Raw genomic sequence first — 21,515 nt, 5'->3', positions numbered from 1 at the left:
CCGGGGGCCACTCCCATCGGTGCCCCACGCCCACTCCAGACTCCCGGGGCCCCAGGCGGCCCAAACCTACCTGACTAGGACGAATAGCCTGAAAGGGGCTGTTACTGGAGGGAGAGTCGGGGCGCGCTTAGCAGGCTGAAATGAACTTGGACCGGGAAAGAAAAAGACGGTGTCCAGCGCGAGGGATATCGAACAGGCTGGGAGGGGTCTGCCCGACCTTAGGCAAATCACAATCTGCTGTCTTCAAAAATGACTGATTTCTAAGGCTCCTTCCCGGGAGGAATATGAGAAATCATAGAATTTATGAGGAATGGAAATTAAAAGCTTGATAATCCCCCCTTCTCGCTGGCCTTGGACTTCGCATATAACTGTAATTTTAATTTATCACTTATCTAGTAAGAAGATACTGATATGTTACTATCTCTAGACTAGGATTAAGCTACAGGAATACAGACCCTTGTCTAAATTAGGTTTTAAATAATGGCACCCCACCTACACAGCAGGTGCTTAAAAAATGTTTATTGGGTCGGCCAGTTTTGTTCTTACATGTAATTAGAATTCTTAAAATTGCCTAAAACCCTTCTAAGATTAAGGCTCAATCATGAAAAAAATTCAAAATATAAATTATGTATTCCAATCTTATGTCCAATGGTGAAGATCATAAGCCACTTACTCTTATTAGCCATGCTCTCCATAACTTCTGCTATATATTTTTAAATGATACAGGTTCTGGAGGGTTCTACTCATAAAAGACACCCCATATAGTCATTTTTGTCACTATTTGGCAGTAACTACTTCATTTCCTTAAAACATTGTCTAGTTACCAAGAGAACCCACCTCCATTAAGATAGAAGAGTATGTATGCCCTAACGAGAAACCACTTCGAAAACTACCAAAATCGATAGCAGAATTCTCTTTCAAGATTTTAAGATTCACTGAAACTATTAATATAGGAAATTCTGAAAACTAGTAATTTTAATAATTTATATATTAAGCAAAAAGGGATTAGGAATATCACATCACATAAATCTGGAGCCAGAAATTTTGGGGAATTTTTTAATTACCCATTACAGAGCTTAAAAGTAACTACATGTTGTTGAAAACAAATACTGCATATAATTTCAGTTGTAAAAATGCTGTCTGGTATATCCAGATACATATTACCTGGTGGTACTCTTGTTTTTAATGTGAAAAACTTATTTTCCCCATTTTACAGGAAATAAAAATTAGTATCTTATGAAGCTTAACTTCTTCCTTGGACATTTACATCACTCTTGAATCAGGAACCCCTTAAGCTTTCATTTTCCTCCTAAGGCCAGGGCACCACACTGACCAAAATCCCCAAAACTTTTAGCCTCATGAAGGGCCAGGAAACAATCTCCTTTTGCAGGCTCTTCCTCATGGCTTTTGTGCCACTTTTGACTCTTAAGCTGGACTTTAATTAGATTTGGTTCCTCTTTCTAGGTCACACCATAAACTAAACAAGAGCTTTCTGCCATGCTCCATGTAATAGGGACAGAATGAGTCATCAGATGATTTGCTTTTTTAAGAAAAATAGAAAACATTCCTATATGAGTTCACCACCCAAAGACAAAAATCTCAACCTATCCAAATCCAACCCTCATTTGTATTGCCCCACAAATTTGCCAGTGCTTAGCTGCCACCCAAAATGCCGAGGATTTTTTTTTTTCCAACAAATGGATACCAATGGAGTGTGTGGACTCACAATCTATATGCCCAACACTTAATATTTTCAATTCCTGACTTTTCAGGAATAATTTCTCATTTGTAATGTACCCAATATGCACTGAATATTAGCTTCAGTTCTTCAGAGTAATATTTCCCAATTCAAAACTATATGCTACTATCAGAAACTTTGTTCCAAAATTAAAGTTTGCACTTACTGATCTCATTTAGAAATCTGCAATATTCCAGGGCTTGATGTTTGATAAACTGCCATCTACAAAGAGGGCCTCACCATTTATAGGGAATTAGATTTAACCTTTGCCATGTATACATGTCCACTTGCCCAATAATTTGAGGGGCACTGAACAAAGTCTTCACATCTTTCAAGATAGGATTTTATTATGGGAGACTTTTTGGAGAAAAGCCTTTATGGAAATGTTTTGCTTAACAAAATCAAGTGCTTTTTTATGGTCAACCAGTAAGCACAATAAATGTTATCTTGCCTTTAAGTCATATATTTGCCTATTGCTTGAAATGTGTTTATAACTTAACCTCATGACTCCCTCAATGTGTGCCAAAGATTTAAAAAAAAAAATGTATATAGATAGGAAAATAGGCAAACAGATTAGTAACTATTTTTTGAGATTTTTTTTTTGATGAGGATTTGAGATTTTTCACTTCTACACTTTCCTTTCACAAACTTGAGAAATGATTTCTTAGGGCTCTCCAACTTAAGTCACCCCAAGCACTTAACTCCTTAGTGCAATCCAAATGTCTTTTCCGTTGGTTTTCTTTAGTGCCATTTCCTCCATCAGAACATCCAGAACTATACTGAATCCAAATGTGGTGAGCTCAACTATCCTTGAAAGTAAAGTTTGCTATAACAATCTTTCTAGAAATTTTGCAATGTTTGCTGTCCTTTCAGCTTCATCAGATTCCTCCAGATGACTTTGCTTAGATCTTTCAACAAGCTTGCATATAAAAGCAATACTTCTCCATCTTTTCTCTAAGATTTTATAAATGACCTGTTTTCCTAAATTAGTACTGTCCTTGGCCAGATCAAGTCATGTTTAGTGGTTGATGCAGTTTCTATGATATTTTGGTTTCCTTTTTTTATTAAATTATTTATATCAGTTAAATATCTGCATAAAACTTATAATCAAGTCCATATTCTATGTAGTTAGAACTCGTTTAAAATAAGGTTGCAATTTTAATACTGTGCCATTTTCTTCATTTTTATTTTTCCAAATTCCCAAATTGAATATTCATCCGCTTAACTTTGTACTAATTTAGATTTTTTCCTCTAAGTCAGTGGTTTAATTGCATGTAGAAATTGATTTAGGAATGAATTGCATATAGAAATTGATTTAGGAATGATCCTTACATCAATAATTTTCTCTTAAAATATAATTTTCACTTTTTGTCACGTTGACCTGACCTTATCAACTTCCCATTTTTCTTAAAAGAATTTACTTCTGTGTGCTTTCTTACTTTTGATTTATGTATATTTCTTCATGTTGGCCTCAAAGCTAAGCCGCACTTGGGAAACCTGCTTGCCCTCAGAATTCTAGGCAACTTTCTGAAGCTCACTGCAACCCTGCATTAGCAGAGAACTTTTCCTCACCTAGTTGTTGCTTATACTAATGAAACTATCACAGAATCTACTTCCCTACTCTATGTACTTCCTCTGTGTTTACCACTTGGCACAGAGACATCAAGGTTTATAATGATTCAATTTGAAGGGCTTTGCCTAATTTTTCATAGAATTTCTCCACCCTTTACATCAGATGCAAGATTCTGAACTCTTCTGGGGAAGAAGTACATGAATGAAGCAACAATGAAATAGAAAATATAGCAATTATATCCTTCAGACCATCAGTTTACCATAGAATGGTATTGATGGCAAACCTCTTTAGGAAATGGCCTTGCTCTGCTTCTCACTAGTACTGCCCCCATACTACTCCCAAAATATATTGGGGAAATTCTGCAGTGGCCTGTTTTTTTGTTTTGTTTTACAAGCCTTAAGCTTTGTTCAGTTTCCGAACAAGCTGTTTTGACAAATAGGCAACAAGTGTCACGACGTCTGTATCCTTACAGCCTACTACATAGTATATATACTTTTCACTCTTCTCCACATATATCAGATCTCGATCTTAGCTTGATGGAAATATCTGTAAGAAACATCCAACTTCTTTTGCTTTATTATTATGCTCAACAAACTTTCTAAATGTTTATTTAATCTCCTGAGTTGTCCAGGGTATGGTTTTTCAGGCCAAGCATGTCCCCCACTATAATTTAGTAAGTTTTCATTGTTTATAAAAAAGCCATCTCTTAAAAATGTAGTTAGTATTCATCAGCTCATCACTGTCCTTCTCAAGTCAAAGTTGTAATACTAAAAAACTGAAAATGAGACACTAAATTGTGGTGGCCTCACTAGGTAGATTTTACTAATTTTAATTAGAAATGAACTATCAAAATTGAAATTAGACTAAGAACCTGTAAGGGTTACTCACAGCAATAATGTTAGTTATCATCAAATTTACCAAATATTATAGTTCTTTTATCTAAGTAAGTGATAATGCCTATTACTCTCTTGTTTATAAAACAAATGTTCAAAAAATATGATAAGTCTAATCCTGTGAGGACTAAAAGGAGTGTCTTTAAAGGAAGAAATTTAGGGAAAGGACACAAAGCAGAGAAGACACCGAGTGTTCTTGCAAACATTAAGAGGTTTAGTTCTATGGCAGGACAAATCTGTGTCATGTAGCTGACCTGGATTTAAATGCAATGGAAGTTGCTGACTCTACAGAGCCTTAAGTCCAAGCTTCTTGGCCATTTTCCTCCAACATAACACTCCAAGTAAGGCTGCCTCTCTCACTTCAACTTCCCAAAAGTAGGAAAGTTATTTTTGACAGGAGGAAAACACCAGATAAGGGCTTTTTGCTAGTTAGCAGTTTTATTCTATGCAGAGCACAATGAGGAATTCCTGTCTTTCTCAGGAACCCTCTCCCTCTTTTCCACCAGAGACATCAGTAATAGTAATGAGCATTTGGCATCGGCTTCAGAGGTGAGGAACTGGATACTTCCTTTTATTGTCCCTCTGAAACAAACACCCACAGCCAATTCCAAAACCTGAAAAACCCTGATAAACCAAGGACACAGACCCTCATGGAGCAACTAAGTCCATACATACTTACAGAAGAAATAGGCCCAGTTCCTTGCTCAAAAGTGAAGCCCTGAAACCAGATTTTACATTTATTCCAGTGAAAGGGCTCAAAGTTTGCCTTCACAATCTTTCAGGGGTTTAGAGCTTTGGCCACTTTCTCTCTTCCCCTTGATCCTCTAATAAAGTCATTCTTACTTACGACTTTCGGGAGCTAGTCAGAGGGACACCAGAAGCATTCTCTGCTCCCTGATTTGTGCACAGTGAAGGCAACACTAAAGAAACCTCATATCCTTTATTCCCTCCTAGAGGGTGGGCCCAGTCCCATTGTTAGGAACAACCACTTCTTTTAGAATTAAACAAAAATCAAAATCAAAAACAAAACAAAACCCAACTGTCAGAAATCCTGGTTTTAAAAATTAAATGAAAAAAATCCTCAAATTGAGATCAAAACAGATACCAGCAGAGAAAAGAAAGTGGCTCATTTAAGTTAATCCTTCTACATGTTAACACCAATATAACTTTTTTTTTTTTTTTTAAACAAATGCAATATTGTGCTTCCCAACCTCCTGCCACAGGATTGCTAATACCTCTGGCCCCACTCCCCGAGAGGCAGTTACAAAATACCCAAATAGGCCTTGGAGGCAATCACAGGTCACCTAGAGGGGTAGAAGGGGCATCTGTGGGAATTTCTATTGTGGGATTCTTGTGAAGAATGTTACTAGGGCCTGGCAACTTAACACAAGTTCCCACCAGGTGGTAGACCTTAGATCACTCCAACCCACAAGCCCTGGGGTAATGTGAAAAACAGAGGCACAAAGGATTCCAAAGAATGGCTGACTCATTAGCAGGTGGAAGGCAGGATAAGGAAGCCTGGCTTTCAGGCTACCTACCCCATCTCAGCATGATTTTCAGGGAAGAGTTCGGGCTCAGTCTAGTGCTTGGTCGGAGAAAGGAGAGAAGAGGGTAGGGGAGTGGCTGAGCTCACCCTGCTCTTAGGCAGGATCTAGTTGAGAGCTGCCTCACCCCTGCACAGTGACTTTCCAGGGGGCTTCTGCCGGCCCCCCCTGCCCCAGGGATAGATGAGGGGCCGGCATCCTTAGAGTAACCCATCATTCCCTCCAGGTTCCAGACCCAGCCCACCCCTTTCTCTCTGGTGGATCTTCTGGTGCTGTAATAGGTGCTGCTTTTGGACAAAACTCTTCTCACATTGTGCACAGCTGTAGGGCCGTTCACCTGTGTGAATGCGCTGATGCCGTACCAGGTCAGAAGGATGGCTGAAACTCTTGCCACAATATCCACAGATAAGTGAGCTGCGGCTCTTCCTCCAAGGGATATGGCCGGGTAGTGCAACCAGGCTGTTGGGTGAGAACCTTTCCTGAACTCGTTGACCCATGCTCGAACTTTCCTGCAGATGGCATCGCTGATGGGTCACAAGACTTGCCTTACAGCTAAAACTTCTCAGACACTCCTCACACCGATGCGGCTTAACCTTCTTGGCCTGAGGTTTGAGCTGAGGCCTGGGCCGTAGATTTTCCTCAGGCTCTGGCTCCCCAAAGGACCCCCAACCAGGATGGGTCCTCATATGAACAGCTAGTTGCTGCTTGTATCGGAAACTGACATCACATTCAGAACATTCATATGAATTGGTAGCTGGGGGGCTCCGTGGGTGGGCCAGGCTCCTTTTCAACCTCATGCCTTGTCTGCACTCCTGACCTGATCGGGCCTGCCCACTAGATTTTCGCTTCCGATGAAAACCCAATGTTTTGGACTCACTTCGGTCCTGGTCACACTCAATAGCTTCTTCTAGTTTAGCAACTTCTGGGTCAGTCTCCAAAAGGATGGAATTGCTCTGCCCATCCCAAGTTGCAGCCTGTTCAGGGATTAGCAGAGTATGCTGTTCAACACTACCAGAAAACTCTCCAGGCAAATCTTCAGGGCTTTCTTGGTGGTACTTCATCTCCTGTTTAATCATAACTCCATCTACTATAAAGGAGAAGAAGAGAAAAGCAAAGAAACAAAAAGTGAAATCTAACACTCTTGAACTCTAGACCAAAAAATGTCTTAAAACAGTTTAGTCTGGACCACAACATAGCATTTTCACTCTGTTGTTGGTTTGCATTTTGTTATCTTTTTTCGTTTTTTTCTTTTTGATATGATTTTTCTTATGCAGCAAGATAATTGTACAAATATGTATATATATTGGATTTAACATATATTTTAACATATTTAGCATATATTGGATTACCTGCCATCTAGGGAAGGGAGTGAGGGGAAGGAGAGGAAAATTTGGAACACAAGGTTTTGCAAGGGTCAATGTTGAAAAATTACCCATTCATATGTTTTGTAAATAAAACGTTTTAATTAAAAAAGAAAGAAAGAAAAATACCTCTGTTTCCTCTCCCTTGCATTCCACATATTCCTCCTCCTCTCTCAATTTTGTCATCAGCTCCTTGGGGGTGGGGTTTTGGGGCAAATTTGCATTATGTAGAAATCACTTCATGGAAAGCTCTACTTAATGTAAAATGAAAAATGTATATTTCTTTTTTCCCATTCAGATAACAATAATACTAGTTCAGGGCCTTATCACTGGGAAAATTATCATAGATTCTAATTAGTTACCCTGACTCAGGTCTTTTCTCATTCTAACCTAATCTCCACACAGATTTGGGAAAAAATGATTTTCCTAAAGCTTAAGTCTGATCATATCACCTCCTGCTCCTTAATAAACTTCAGGAGTTCTTATTTCACCTTTATCTCTTGCTTCTTAAATTCTATTTTTTGTTTAGGTTTTATAATGCACATAATTATCAGTAGAACTGTACATATATTTGATTTACAAGTAAATTCATATGTTTTGGGGGTACAGGTACAAATTTTTTTTACTGATGGGGTGTGAGAGAAATTTTGGAAACTACTGGCTTTTGATAGCAACATTTCTAGATTATTCAGGGTGGCCATATAGAAATGGGTTGGTATATCCTTTATTTAGCCAGGCTGAACATGGTAATTAAGAAAGAAAAAGTAGTGAGAATGAGTGATATAAACATAAGCAGAAAGGTCATATAAAGATGGGAAGGGAAGGTGTGGTAGAACAATGGGACCAAGGATGTTGGGAACTTGGGTCTCAATCGCTTCATAAAACTTGTAGAATTACAAGGTGAACATGCTCTGATAGGGCATTATACAAAAGAAGAATAGATAAAAAGGGTAGAACAGTAGCATCCTATATTTAGAAGATATGTGAAGAAACTCAGGAACTTCAGAAAGTAAATATTAAGAGTAACTGAGTAAGACTCAAGGAAAGTAGAGACAAATGTGATACTACCACTGGAGTAAACCACAAACAGCCTGTATTAAAGAAGTATTATTTGTTTAGGAAGGCAATCCTGGCCCTGGCCCTTCTCACCCCCCTCAAAAATAAAACATAACACACAAATCTGGCCTGAAGGCATTTGCTGGCTCTCTCTCTCCCTATAGCTAAAGTATAGGGTATGAGTAGAAGGAAAGCCAGTTTAGAGTTCAAGGACATATCTTCAAACAAAGGCAAGTCATTTATCCTTGCTGCATCTCAAGTTTCCTCAACAAAACAAAATAAAACAACAGGGTTGTACTAAATGATTGATACTAAGTTTCTCCTTCCTTTCCCAATTCTTCAGTGGAAATCAGAGTACCTAAGGGTGATCCTATGGCTTCTGCTGCTGCAGTAATTACACAAATGCATGAAAAATGTGAGAAGAGTCATAGAAGAGATGGAGTCTGGTATGGCACGGCTGAACTAGGAGAGCTGAGGTGCCCCGAAATTTTCTATTTCTGGGGAAGAATGTCCAGAGAATAAGACTCTAAATGGCCTCATTTTGGCTAGTAGAGGATAGATTGTGTGAAAGGGCTACTGATGCAACAGAACTACATGGTTTGATCAACATGAGGCCCATTCCGTGTGAGAATTAAAGAATCTGCCTTAGCCTTTTCTTAAAAGTTGGCTTAATGGTAGTAAGGGAGCTGTTGGGATGCTAGTGAAGGAAGGTATAAATCAAAAATGAGCAGAGCATCCATGTAGAAGAGGTTGAGCAGGTATTGAGTGACCTGTGTATTATGCCTTTTTTGGTTTGTTTTTGCTTTTTGCTGAGGAGATTGGGATTAAATGACTTGCCCAGGGTCACACAGCTTTTAAGTGTTAAGTGTCTGAGATCACATTTGAACTCGGATCCTCCTGACTCCAGGATCCATCCTCTATATCCACTGTGCCATTTAGCTATCCATGTATTATGCCTTTCCATGGTGCTTCCCAGAAAGCTGGAAAACCATCTTTAGAGTAGTTGTCTCTGATAAAGGCCTCATTTCTAAAATAAATGGAGAACTGAGTCAAATATATAATACAGGTCATTCTCCAAATGATGAATGCTAAATATGAAAAGGAACTTTTCAAACAAAGAAATCAAAGCTATTATAGATAGGTGTAAGAAAAAGTGCTCCAAATCACTACTGATTAGAGAAATGCAAATCAAAACATCTTTCAGAGAAATGTAAATCAAAATAACACTTCACACCTAGTTAACATGACAGAAAAGGAAAATGACACATGTTGGAAGGGATAGGGGAAACTGGTAATTAATGCACTGTTGGTAGAGTTGTAAACTGATCCAACCATTCTGAAGAGCAAAATGAAACTATACTCAAAGGGCTATAAAACTCTGTATACTATCTGATCCAGTGCTAAGTTTGTATCCCAAAGAGATTTTAAAAAGGGGGAGAGGACCTATTTGTACAAAAATATTTATAGCTCCTCTTCTTGTAGTGACAAAGAATTGGAAATTAAGGGAAAGCCCATTAATTGGGAAATGAGGAGCTGACCGATTTCAGAAAAACCTATAAGAAATGATGCAAAAAGCAGCAGACATTGTATCCAGTAACAGCAATACTGTACAGAAATCAACAGTTAATGCTTAGCTATTTTTAGCAATACAATGATCCAAGACAACCCCAAAGAATTCATGATGAAAAAAATGTTATCCACCTCAAAAAAAAAAAAAAAAAAAAAAAAAAGAATGGGAGTCTGAATGTAGCTCAAAGCATATTACTTTTCACTTTCTATATTTCTTTCCCATATTTCCTTCCCCTTAAATATGAATCTTCTTTCATAACATGGACTAATATGGTAATGTTTTGCAAGACTGAACATGGATAACCTATATCAATTTGCTTACTATCTCAGGGAAATGAAAAGACAAAGAGAAAATTTGGAGCTCATTTTTAAAAAATGAATGTTAAAAATTGTCTTTACATGTAATTGGGAGGAAAATAAAATATAATTTTAAAAAGAAAACATGGTGCTTTCTCTGAGATTATCTCCCATTTACACTAAATGTATCCCATATATAGTTGTTTTCATGCTGTCATCCTATTAAACTGTGAGTTTCTTGTGATCAGGGACCATGATACTGCTGCTTTTATACTTGTTGACTATTAACTGACTGACCAGTCAGATTCCTTTATTGGAACTGGCAATGTCTTAATTAGCACCGTTTCCTTTTTATCCCAATGATGTCATCTATTATGTAGTTGGTGATCTAGAATTCTGAATTCTAGAATGAATTCAGAAGGAAAATAAAGTATGGTTCTTGCTCACAAGTTTATTATTATAATGCTAATTAAAAACTCATTAATAATATAGAAAAAACCTACTTCATTTAAAATCTGTCACAAAGTAGTCAAAGATGGGCTCCAGAGAAGTGCAAGAGGATAAAGACTTTCAAAGGGAGAGACTACAGTAAGTTGCAGTAGAAAGTATCCCACACTGGGTAAGTCACTTAATCCCAATTGCCTCAGCAAAAAAACAACCACAACAAAAAAAGTATCCCATAGCCCTTTACCTGGGTAGGGGCCACTAGGGCTCTCCCCAGCCAAATCTCCCAGGTCCTCTGTACTGGATTCTTCTTCCTGGTGGGCCAGGATTTCAGGGTTGGAAATGGCACAGTCTAAGAAAAAGAAGGGGGGTGGGGGAGGAGAAAAGAAAAACTGAGCATCTGGTTTATAATTGGGACCAAAATTCCCAATGCTAGACCTCAGAAGATTCATGAGAAAACTACAACTATTTTCTCTTTCCAGGCTGCTTAGATCACTTAATAAATTCTTAGATTGTATGATTTTGTTATTGTTTAGTTGTTTTCAGTTGTGTCCAACTCTGTGTGGTCCCTTTGAGGATTTTCTTGTCAAAGACTGAAGTGGTTGATCACTTTCTCTCCAGCTGATTTTACAGATGAGGAGTGCTTAAACTTATTTTGCTCAAAGTGCTCAATTTCATTCATTTTCTATTTCCTAGAGATCTTTTACATATTAACAAAAAATAAAGTCTTAAGTAAACTAATCAATTCCATAAATATTTATTAAATGGGCACTAAGACATTACACTATGTTAGTTGCTGGGAATGCAAAAACAGCATGATTTATACTTTATTCTCAAGGAGTTTATAATTTAACACAGCAGAAAAGACATGGATACTTATAATGATTATACAAAAAAAAACTCTGATTAAGTGCAAAAGAAAGGTTTCAGCAGTATTGCAAAAACAATAAGGTATAATGAAAAGAATGAGAGTTTTGACATCTAAAAGACCTCAGTTTCAGTCCTACCTCTAACACATATGTTTCTAAGGAAATCATTTTACGGATAAAGAAATGTAGACAAGGTTTTAATAATAAAGTAAAACATTTTCCACCTAGAGAATAGAATAGTAGTAGCTAGAAAGTGGAAACTGAATGGATGTCCATTAGTTGGAGAATGGCTGAATAAATTGTGGTATATGAATATTATGGAATATTACTGTTCTGTAAGAAATGACCAACAGGATGATTTCAGAAAGACCTGGAGAGACTTACACGAACTGATGCTGAGTGAAATGAGCAGGACCAGGAAATCATTATATACTTCAACAACAATACTATATGATGACCAGTTCTGATGGACCTGGCCATCCTCAGCAACGAGATCAACCAAATCATTTCCAATGGAGCAGTAATGAACTGAACCAGCTATGCCCAGAGAAAGAACTCTGGGAGATGACTAAAAACCATTACATTGAATTCCCAATCCCTATATTTATGCCCACCTGCATTTTTTATTTCCTTCACAAGCTAATTGTACAATATTTCAGAGTCTGATTCTTTTTGTACAGCAAAATAACGTTTTGGTCATGTATACTTATTGTGTATCTAATTTATATTTTAATGTACTTAACATCTACTGGTCATCCTGCCATCTGGGGGAGGGGGTGGGGTGTAGGAGGTGAAAAATTGGAACAAGAGGTTTGGCAATTGTTAATGCTGTAAAGTTACCCATGCATATATCCTGTAAATAAAAGGCTATTAAAGAAAAAAAAAAAAAAGAGAATAGAATAGAATAGAATCTATAGCTAATTTACAGAAAAATTCTTTAGTCAAAAAGAACCTGTAATGAAGCTGCTGGATGAGGCAGTAACACAAAATATTCTTAAAAACTTAACCATAAATTATTCAAGGAAAGATAAGCTGGTTTACTTCTTTGTCACATTCTACAATTTTCTGGTCCATCTTCTTCCACTACTATAAATTGTGTAGTAATAAGGGAACACAAGTTCACTCAAACAGCAAATTTAAGAGAAGTATAAATAAGTGATTCCACCAAGCTGAGGATTGCATTTATGATCTCTAAGATTATTTTCAACTCTAAATCTACGATATTATGAATATACTAGATCGTAAAGGCAAGACTACTATACTATTTACAACACTATTCTTCAAAAATATCACTTTCTTATTTCATTCCCATAAAAACCCAGTGACATAAGACATATATTATCTATCTTGATGAGAAAAGAAAAAGGATTTATCTAAGAATATAGAGACAAAGTGATTAAACAAATCCAATTCTCTTGACACTGTTTTTTGCATCTGATTATACTTTTCTTATTAGCAAGAAAAATCAAGACTTACCAAGTTGGTCAAAGACAACAAACGCTAGAGGACCAGCACTGGGATTTCTAAATATCTTTCAAAATTAGAAAAAAAAAAGGAAGAGTCCTACATTATGAATTGGTGGCAATGGATATTATAAGGGCCCAATTACAAAAATTTGAGCCTAGATCAAAACTGGCCCAGAGTCTAGAATAACTAAGATAATTCTAAAAAGGGAAGCTTCCTTACCCAAAGAGACGAGGGTCTCAAAATTGCTCTTCATCACATTCCTGTAAAGTTCTTTTTGCCAATCATCCAAGTTCTCCCATTCTTGCTCTGAGAAATAAACTCCATCATTTTCAAAAGTCCCAGGAACCTGAAATCACAAGGGTCTCACACTTAGTGTCTCATCATATTGACACCCTTCAAGAAAAAAATCTAGAACCAGAAACTAAGAGTAACAAAGTTGAGCATCCCCTTCTAACCCCCAACTCCAGACCTAAAAAGATTACCTTAGGAACCTCGCCCTTGGTGCCTGGGGGGAGCCGAAGGATCCAGAAGTTCCTGTTTCTGAGAAGATTTTCCATATTCTCTAGCCTCCTCTGGAGCAACCCATACTCTTGTACCAAGGTCCCCAATACAGCCCATTTGCCCTCCAGCTGGTTCCCAAACTCTACTGCTGTCTTCTCATAATCAGCCAGTTTCTTCTCTGCTGTCCCTGTCCGTCCCTCTAGGGTCTGTAATCGGGCAGCCTGAGAATCCACCTTCTTCTCCACTGCCTGAATGGCTGCCACCACAGTCCAGAGGGAGATCTCTGTACTTTGTAGGTATGAATCTTTCTCTGAGGGTGGAGGCAGTAGTGAAGAGGAAGTTATAGGTGTAGAGCGTCGTTTTCCCTTGTTCTGAGGAATGAAAGACAAAATTATTAGAAATGACAGTTTAAAACATACAATATGAAAAAAATCATCAAATTTCAAAGTTTAACAATGCCTACTTAAAAAAATAAAAGCAGTATCAAGATTTCACTGAGCTTACAGATATTTAGCATCATCCTACAACTAGAAGACACTGAAGATGAAACTCAAAAGCAGCATAACTAAATCTTGGCTTTCTGGAATTTTTTTTTTTTTGGGGGGGGGAGAAGGAAGGGAAAGTGGGAATAACATAATACAATAACAACAGTATTAATCCAAATAACTGAAATCTATAAATAATCCTCTGACCAACTTAACCACCTTCAGGGAAGACTCAACAGCTAAGATCCCACTAGAAGAACCATTGTTTTGCTGTGTAGTAAATTCTGTTCTAGGTGTCAGGTTATTGGAAGGAGAATATGATTAGGAAACAAGAGAGCTAGTTTTCAATTCCTAATCCAAGACTGATTAGTTGCATGAATAATGGCTTCCTTATCTGTCAAATGAAGTCACAGTCAACAGGTCTATAAGCATTTACTAAGCACCTAGTACATTCCAAGCACATTGAAGATATAATAGCAAAAAGAAAAAAAATAAAGAAAATATAAGAGAGAAGAGGAGGGGAAAAAAGGGAAAGGATACTAGAAGTAGATTTTTAAAAAAGGTTTATTCTATTATGCTCAAAAAGTTATCAAACTGTGCATACCCTTTGATCCAGCAGTATTTCTACTGGGCTTATATCCCAAAGAGATTTTAAAGAGGGAAAGGGATTCGTATGTGTGAAAATGTTTGTGGCAGCGCTCTTTGTAGTGGCCAGAAACTGGAAACAGAGTGAATGCCCATCGATTGGAAAATGGCTGAATAAATTGTGGTATATGAATATTATGGAATATTATTGTTCTGTAAGAAATGACCAACAGGATGATTTCAGAAAGACCTGGAGAGACTTACACGAACTGATGCTGAGTGAAATGAGCAGGACAGGAGATCATTATACACTTCAACAACAATACTATATGATGATCAATTCTGATGGACCTGGCCCTCTCATCAATGAGATGAACCAAATCAGCTCCAATAGAGCAATAATGAACTGAACCAGCTACACCCAGCTAAAGAACTCTGGGAGATGACTATGAACCACTACATAGAATTCCCAATCCCTCTTCTTTTGCCCTCCTGCATTTTTGATTTTCTTCACAGGCTAATGGTACACCATTTCAAAATCTGATTCTTTTTAAACAGCAAAATAACTGTTTGGACATGTATACTAATATTGTATTTAATTTCTATTTTAACATATTTAACATGTATTGGTCAACCTGCCATCTGGGGGAGGGGGTGGGGGGAAGGAAGGGAAAAATTGGAACAAAAGGTTTGGCAATTGTAAATGCATAAAATTACCCATGCATATAACTTGTAAATAAAAAGCTATAATAAATAATAAAAAAAGAAAAAATACATAACATCTTATAAAAATGCTTGTTGAAACAATTCTCAAAAGATCTGACAACTATTAACAGTCATATGAAAGACTGTTCCCATTCACTCACATTCAGGAAAATGGAAAAAACAAATGAAAAGTTTCACCTCATATCCAGAAAATTAGCAAACATAACAAAAGATGGAAATAGTCACTGTATGAAGAGATTTGAAAAGACAGGCTTTTATTAATATTATTGGCTTTGGTTCAAACATTTTAGAAAGTAATATGAAATTATGCTGAAACCCCACAGCTGGAAGTATATCTAATGAATGTCAAAGAAAAGTTCCAGATACACTAAAATATTCATGGCTGCACTTTCTGTGGTAGCAAAGAAGTGGAAACTAAGTATATGCTCATGAACTAGGGAAGAGCTAAACAAACAGCGCTATATGAATATAATGAAATATTATGTCACACAAAACAATAGATATAAAAAAATTTAAATAAGCCTGGGAAAATTTAAACAATGACTATAACAATGTAAAAGCAAAGAATAAAAAAATGAAACATAATTATATTAAGCAAAGTTAGCTCTGCATGGGGAAAAATGAAGAAATAAATCTTATTTCTATTTTTGCAGAGGTGGGGGATCATGGGTGGCAAAGTCATAGATACTTTAAGACTATTAATATTTTTGTTTTGCTGATCTTTTCTTTTTTTCTCCATCTCTGTCACATAGACACACAGACACATCCTCACCCAAACACACCTTTTCCAAGGGTATGAAAGTAGACAAGGATATGTGCCAAAATGAAGGCAATATAAAAAATGACAGTTACCTGCTGGCCAAGGCATTCTAACAGAATAGTGGAAAGGAATGAGCATATATTAAGCAACTACTATGTTCCAGGCACTGTGCAAAGCAATTTACAAATACTTCATTTGATCTTCACAACAACCCTGGAATAGTTATGTGCTATTATTATCCCCATTTTAACATTTAAGTGTTTTGCTCTTTGTTACACAGTTAATGAGAGCAGATAAAAACCCAGGTCTTCCTGACTTGAAGTCCAGCAACATATGATAACTATATGTGCTGGTTTGGAATTCAAATGTTTTTTGTTGAATTCCAAATATGAGCAATACATAATGAAAACACAAACAGGCACTGTAAGATTCCTTTACCTACAGGATTTACAAGCAGAAAGAAGAGAGAGACGAAAAAGGCAATATACATTAACCCATATTAATGTATGCCTAATATGGTTTACAACAAACTATATTTGTTTCCTCCCTCCTTCACTGCTTAATTTTTCTCACCTACTTTTGGAATCACCCATTCCTCAAACTCTTGAAACCTTGCTTCCACCTCTACACTCTACAGAAATTGCTCCAAGATCTCTAATCCCAAAGGACAAGTCCATCCCTTGTCATTGATTTCTTTGAAACTACTCTGCCGGTTCTTTTACCCCATACAAGTGTTCTTCAGAGACTTTTCCTCTTCCTATTCAGAAGGTTTAGATGTCAATCCTCTTCTCTTTCTACTTTCTCTCCCCAGGTGACTTTTAATCTATAACCAAGTTTAAATTATCATATCAATGTAAATGACTCTCAGGCTTCAATTTCTTCCAAGGGCCCATTAAAATATCACCAGCAGTCTCACTAATTACTTCAAATTTAACAAGTCAATCTGATCAATTCTCCCACAAATCCTAGATTTAGGTTATTTATGTGGTTAGAAATGGCAATAGAAAATTCCTACTTTTAGACAAAGCAGCACTAATTCCCGCCTTCCATAAAGTCACTGAAAATTCAGATATAATAGTTTTTTGGGTTTTGTTTTGTTTTGTTTTTTAGAGAAGGAGACAACTATTAGTACACCATTTATTTGGCAATTAGACAAGTAATGAATGCCTTGAATTCTCAACTGGCATCTTAAGTTATGCAAACCTCATATTGTTTTGTAAACAAATGGTTTCCAAAACTGAACTGAGAACTTAGAAGTCAGGGATGCAGTTACATTTCAGATTCTACCAAGAGTCTGGCAGTCTCAGAAATCTGTTACCAAGAAATGTGAGAGCTCTGTAATACCATTGTGATGATAATTTCCATTCCTAAAATATAAAATAAGCTATTAAACGTACCAAAACTACTGGCTACAAGCTTATTCCAAAATTTCCAGAGCCCCCCTCCCCCTTTTTTTATCCCAGAGGAAGTCACCATTTTTCTTGCAACAGCATTTATGGGTTCCATTAAAACACAAGTGCTCCATGTCTGGAAAGCATTGGCCTAATGGTAGCAGGTGTTCAATAAATGTTTGTTGATATTGATTTGCTATCACCTTTGGAAAGACACTTACCTTCTTTTAGCCCAATAAAGAGACAAACTACTTAATATATTATCAAGTTCCACTGAAATTCACTCATAATAGAATAGAAAACAGAAAAATTCAAACATGATTAATCAATAATTAGGAACTATTATATATCAAACACTGAAGTAGATGCTAAGGATATAAATACCAATCCCCCCCTCCCAAACAATCTTTGACTTTCAGAACCTCAACTTTTGAAACCCTTTTCCTCTAGGTTCACTTAATATTCACAATTAATGGTGACCCTCCGTGAATCTTTCCACCAATGTTTGATTTCACCTATTAATTATTTTCAAGTTTCTCCTCTAAATATTATATCTCATCTCTTTACTAGATTATAAACTCCTTGAGGAACAGGGAATGAGTTATTCTTCATCTTTTATCCCCCTGAAACTAGCTAAAGGAACCAACAACAACTCTAATTATATATTTAGATTTAAAATCTATTAATAATAATTAATAATAAAAATAATTAGATTTAAAATCACATTAAAAGTTTATAAAGCATTCTCCAAAAAAATCAATGCTATAAGCTAATAAACTCAGGTCCTCTGACTCCAAGTACAGTAATAAATATTTCTTGAACTCATCTAAACTGTACTTTATGTCAAAACTCAGTTTTTTGCGAAAGGATCAGGACACATTATAGTGAAAGTCAATCACTTTCCAACCAATATTCCAGTCACAAACTCTTCCAGAGAAAAGTAATAGGATTATCCAGCGCTATAAGTATAAAGATAGCTTTAAATTTTACACCAAATGCTAAAGTCAAAAGAAAGTTTAAAGATCGCCAATCCTATCACATTTTTATTCAAAGTGAATAAATAATGTCTTAGAAAAAGAAAGGATTTGCCCGAAGAAACATATGCCATGGCAACGCTCAAGTTTGAAAGCAGGATTTGAGAGAATTCTAGAAGTAACAAAGCAACAGCAGGTTTCCAGTCTAAAGGCCCAGAAGCAGACACTAACTTTTGAGAGGGAGCTATGGGGCTGCAGGTTCAATATACTTCAAAGTAATATACTTAAAAAAAAAAAAGTTGACTCAAGCAGCATTATTTATTTAATCACTTCGATTGTGCGCAGCACTTGTGCTAAGCTCAGTTTGCTTAAATCAAACATTGGTGGAAAGATTCACGGAGGGTCACTATTATTTGTGAATATTAAGTGAACCTAGAGGAGAAGGGTTTCAAGAGTTGAGGTTCTGAAAGTAAAAGATTGTTGTTTTTTTTTTGGGGGGGGGTGGTATTTATATCCTTAGCATCTACTTCAGTGTTTGATATATAATAGTTCCTAATTATTGATTAATCATGTTTGAATTTTTCTGTTTTCTATTCTGAGTGAATTTCAGTGGAACTTGATAATATATTAAGTAGTTTGACTCTTTATTGGGCTAAAATAAGGTAAAAAAGACAAAACTTAATTAAACACGATCAAGTTCCCACGAGTTTATGTTGTAAAGGATAGTCAATTAACCCTGCCAATGTTCAGTTTTCAAATCTGTAAAATGGGGCCAAGAGTCTAGAGTGAGCCTATTAGAGTCAGAAATATCCATCTTCCAGAATCCAAAGCTAGCTGGGTGACCCTGGGCAAGTCACTTAACTGCTTGCCTGGGTGGCCGAACCGGAGAAGGAAATGGCAAACACCTCCAAGTACCTTCACCGAGAAAAGCCCAAACAGGGTCCCGAAGGGCGTGACCCGACGCAACAATAATGGATCTGACATTTGGGAGCCCTCGGAGAAGAGCACGCACGTATTTCACATACTACGCGAACGTAAAGAAGCCGGGTCCGCCGCCAGCGCGCATTTACAAAGCGCCGATTAGGCGCCAGACAGAGGAGATAAAGTTTCAGGAGAATCACGGACAACGACGGGAGAGGCGAGAAACGGGCTTGTCCCTGCCCGACTCCAAGCGGCGTTCAGGGCCGCCGAGCCCCGGGTCCGAGACGCTCCCCAGAAAAAGGCCCGATCAATACAAACACCCCAGCAACAGGCGCCTAGTGAGATGAACGCTCCCTCTGGGGTCCGCGGCCCCGAGTTCAAAATCGGCCCGGCCCCCGGGCTATCTAAACAAACAAGAGGACTTAGCGCCTGATCCGTAACCCCTAGAGCGCCGCGGACGGGGGCTCTTGGGCCGTGACCTTGGGCCAGTCTCCCCGGGTCTCAGTTTCCCCCTCTGTAAAACGAAGAGCCGAGACGCCAGGGAGGAGGCCGCTGCCAGCTCCCCAGGACGGCAGCGCGCAGCCCCCGCCCCGTGGGGGAGGAAGCAGAGCGCAGGCCTCCGGGGGCCACCTCCCCCTAGGGGGCGGCGCTCCCCGGCAGAGCCAGTCCCCGCTCCGCACCCAGCACCTCAGGTCAGGCCTCGGGGTCCCCCTGGGCCCGCCTCCGTCCACCCCTCCCCGGGCCAGCTCCTCAGCCCTCCCGGAGAAGCTCACCGGAGCAGAGACCGCCTCGGCCATGGCTCCCCGCCGTTGTCCTCGCACAACCGGGCCGCGTGCCAGGCCGAGCTGTCGTCGGTTTGTCCGGACCCCCTGAGGAGCGGCAGCCGCCGCCGCCGCCGCCGTGTTGATACAAACTGCATCCTGGGAGCCGCGACCCGCCCCGCCAGCCTTGCGCTGCCAAGAGCAGCCTCCCGGTCCGTCGGCCGAGGGGCAGAACGACGCACAGTGCCACCACGCGCTCTGGAGGAGGAAAAGCAACCAGAGCGTCCGGCGCATGCGCAGAGCCAGCACCGGGCCCAGGGCAGAGGCCATCTTTTTTTTTTTTTTTAAACCCGTTCTCTCTTTCAAAAAGCAAATAATTCGCTTAGCAGGGCATTGTCATTTTGAAATTTTCTGGTTTCTTTCATCCATTTTTCATACGTTATTTTAAGCGCCTACTGTGTGCAAACAGTGTGGGGAGATACAAAGATAATTTGAAAGCAAAATAAAATGCACAAACGAGATAAAGTTAAAAGGACTAGAAATTATCCTCTGTCAAGGGAGGAAAGATCTCTACGGGATTCCCCAAGAGTACGGTGCAGTCTTTTTTTTTTTTTTTAAATAGCCTTTTATTTACAGGATATATGCATGGGTAACTTTACAGCATTAACAATTGCCAAACCTCTTGTTCCAGTTTTTCACCTCTTACCCCCCACCCCCTCCCCAGATGGCAGGATGACCAGTAGATGTTAAGTACATTAAAATATAACTTAGATACACAATAAGTATACCTGACCAAAACGTTATTTTGCTGTAGAAAGAGAATCAGACTCTGAAATATTGTACAATTAGCCTGTGAAGGAAATCAAAAATGCAGGTGTGCATAAATATAGGGATTGGGAATTCAATGTAATGGTTTTTAGTCATCTCCCAGAGTTCTTTCTCTGGGCGTAGCTGGTTCAGTTCATTACTGCTCCATTGGAAATGATTTGGTTGATCTCGTTGCTGAGGATGGCCTGATCCATCAGAACTGGTCATCATATAGTATCATTGTTGAAGTATATAATGATCTCCTGGTCCTCATTTCACTCAGCATCAGTTCATGTAAGTCTCTCCAGGCCTTTCTGAAATCATCCTGTTGGTCATTTCTTACAGAACAGTAATATTCCATAATATTCATATACCACAATTTATTCAGCCATTCTCCAACTGATGGACATCCATTCAGTTTCCAGTTTCTAGCCACTACAAAAAGGGCTGGTATGGTGCAGTCTTAAACAGCTAAGTCTTCAAACTGCACCAGGGCTTTGGAGACTCCCTATTCTTCCACGCAGTTCCTGTATCACTATCTTATTACTATATGACATAGTGATACACAACCACACTAAAATTATAATGTAGGCTAAAAGAAAACAAAGATCAGGGAGCGGAAGTAGTAATGACCAGGATCCTTGAACATTATGTCACAGTTTTAAGGGTTTTGAAGTGCTTTAAAGCGCATTATCTATCTCACTTAGGGTATGGGGCCAGAGAAAGGAAAGAGCTTTTCTAGAGTCAAGAAGGCCTCCTTGGCCTTGTAGAACAGATACCAATTCAACAGATG

At 38.3% G+C, this 21,515-nt stretch overlaps 1 protein-coding gene across 1 annotated transcript; it reads right to left on the bottom strand.

The window, feature by feature from the left end:
• Nucleotides 1–1,042: 1,042 nt before the first annotated feature.
• On the bottom strand, nucleotides 1,043–20,073 carry ZNF212 (zinc finger protein 212). Its single transcript, XM_031939351.1, has 5 exons — nucleotides 19,928–20,073; nucleotides 13,294–13,683; nucleotides 13,031–13,157; nucleotides 10,723–10,827; nucleotides 1,043–6,835 (listed from the first exon to the last, which is right to left on the bottom strand). The coding sequence occupies exons 1-5, from the start codon at nucleotides 19,949–19,951 to the stop codon at nucleotides 5,949–5,951; spliced, it is 1,533 nt and encodes a 510-aa protein (XP_031795211.1). The 5' UTR covers nucleotides 19,952–20,073; the 3' UTR covers nucleotides 1,043–5,948.
• Nucleotides 20,074–21,515: the final 1,442 nt, after the last annotated feature.

The sequence above is a fragment of the Sarcophilus harrisii genome, chromosome 5, assembly GCF_902635505.1.
Source record: "Sarcophilus harrisii chromosome 5, mSarHar1.11, whole genome shotgun sequence".
Lineage (NCBI taxonomy): Eukaryota > Metazoa > Chordata > Mammalia > Dasyuromorphia > Dasyuridae > Sarcophilus > Sarcophilus harrisii.
Note: the sequence above shows the minus strand (reverse complement) of the source record. Positions and strands in the feature narration are given on the sequence as shown.

Bases quoted from the DNA above. Each gene is read 5' to 3' on its own strand.
- ZNF212 (XM_031939351.1), bottom strand. From the start codon at position 19,951: ATGGCCGAGGCGGTCTCTGCTCCG. The intron at 13,684-19,927 runs GTGAGCTTCTCC...TTCATTCCTCAG, and splicing joins CCGAGGCGGTCTCTGCTCCG to AACAAGGGAAAACGACGCTC. The intron at 13,158-13,293 runs GTAATCTTTTTA...TTGTGATTTCAG, and splicing joins CCAAGGGCGAGGTTCCTAAG to GTTCCTGGGACTTTTGAAAA.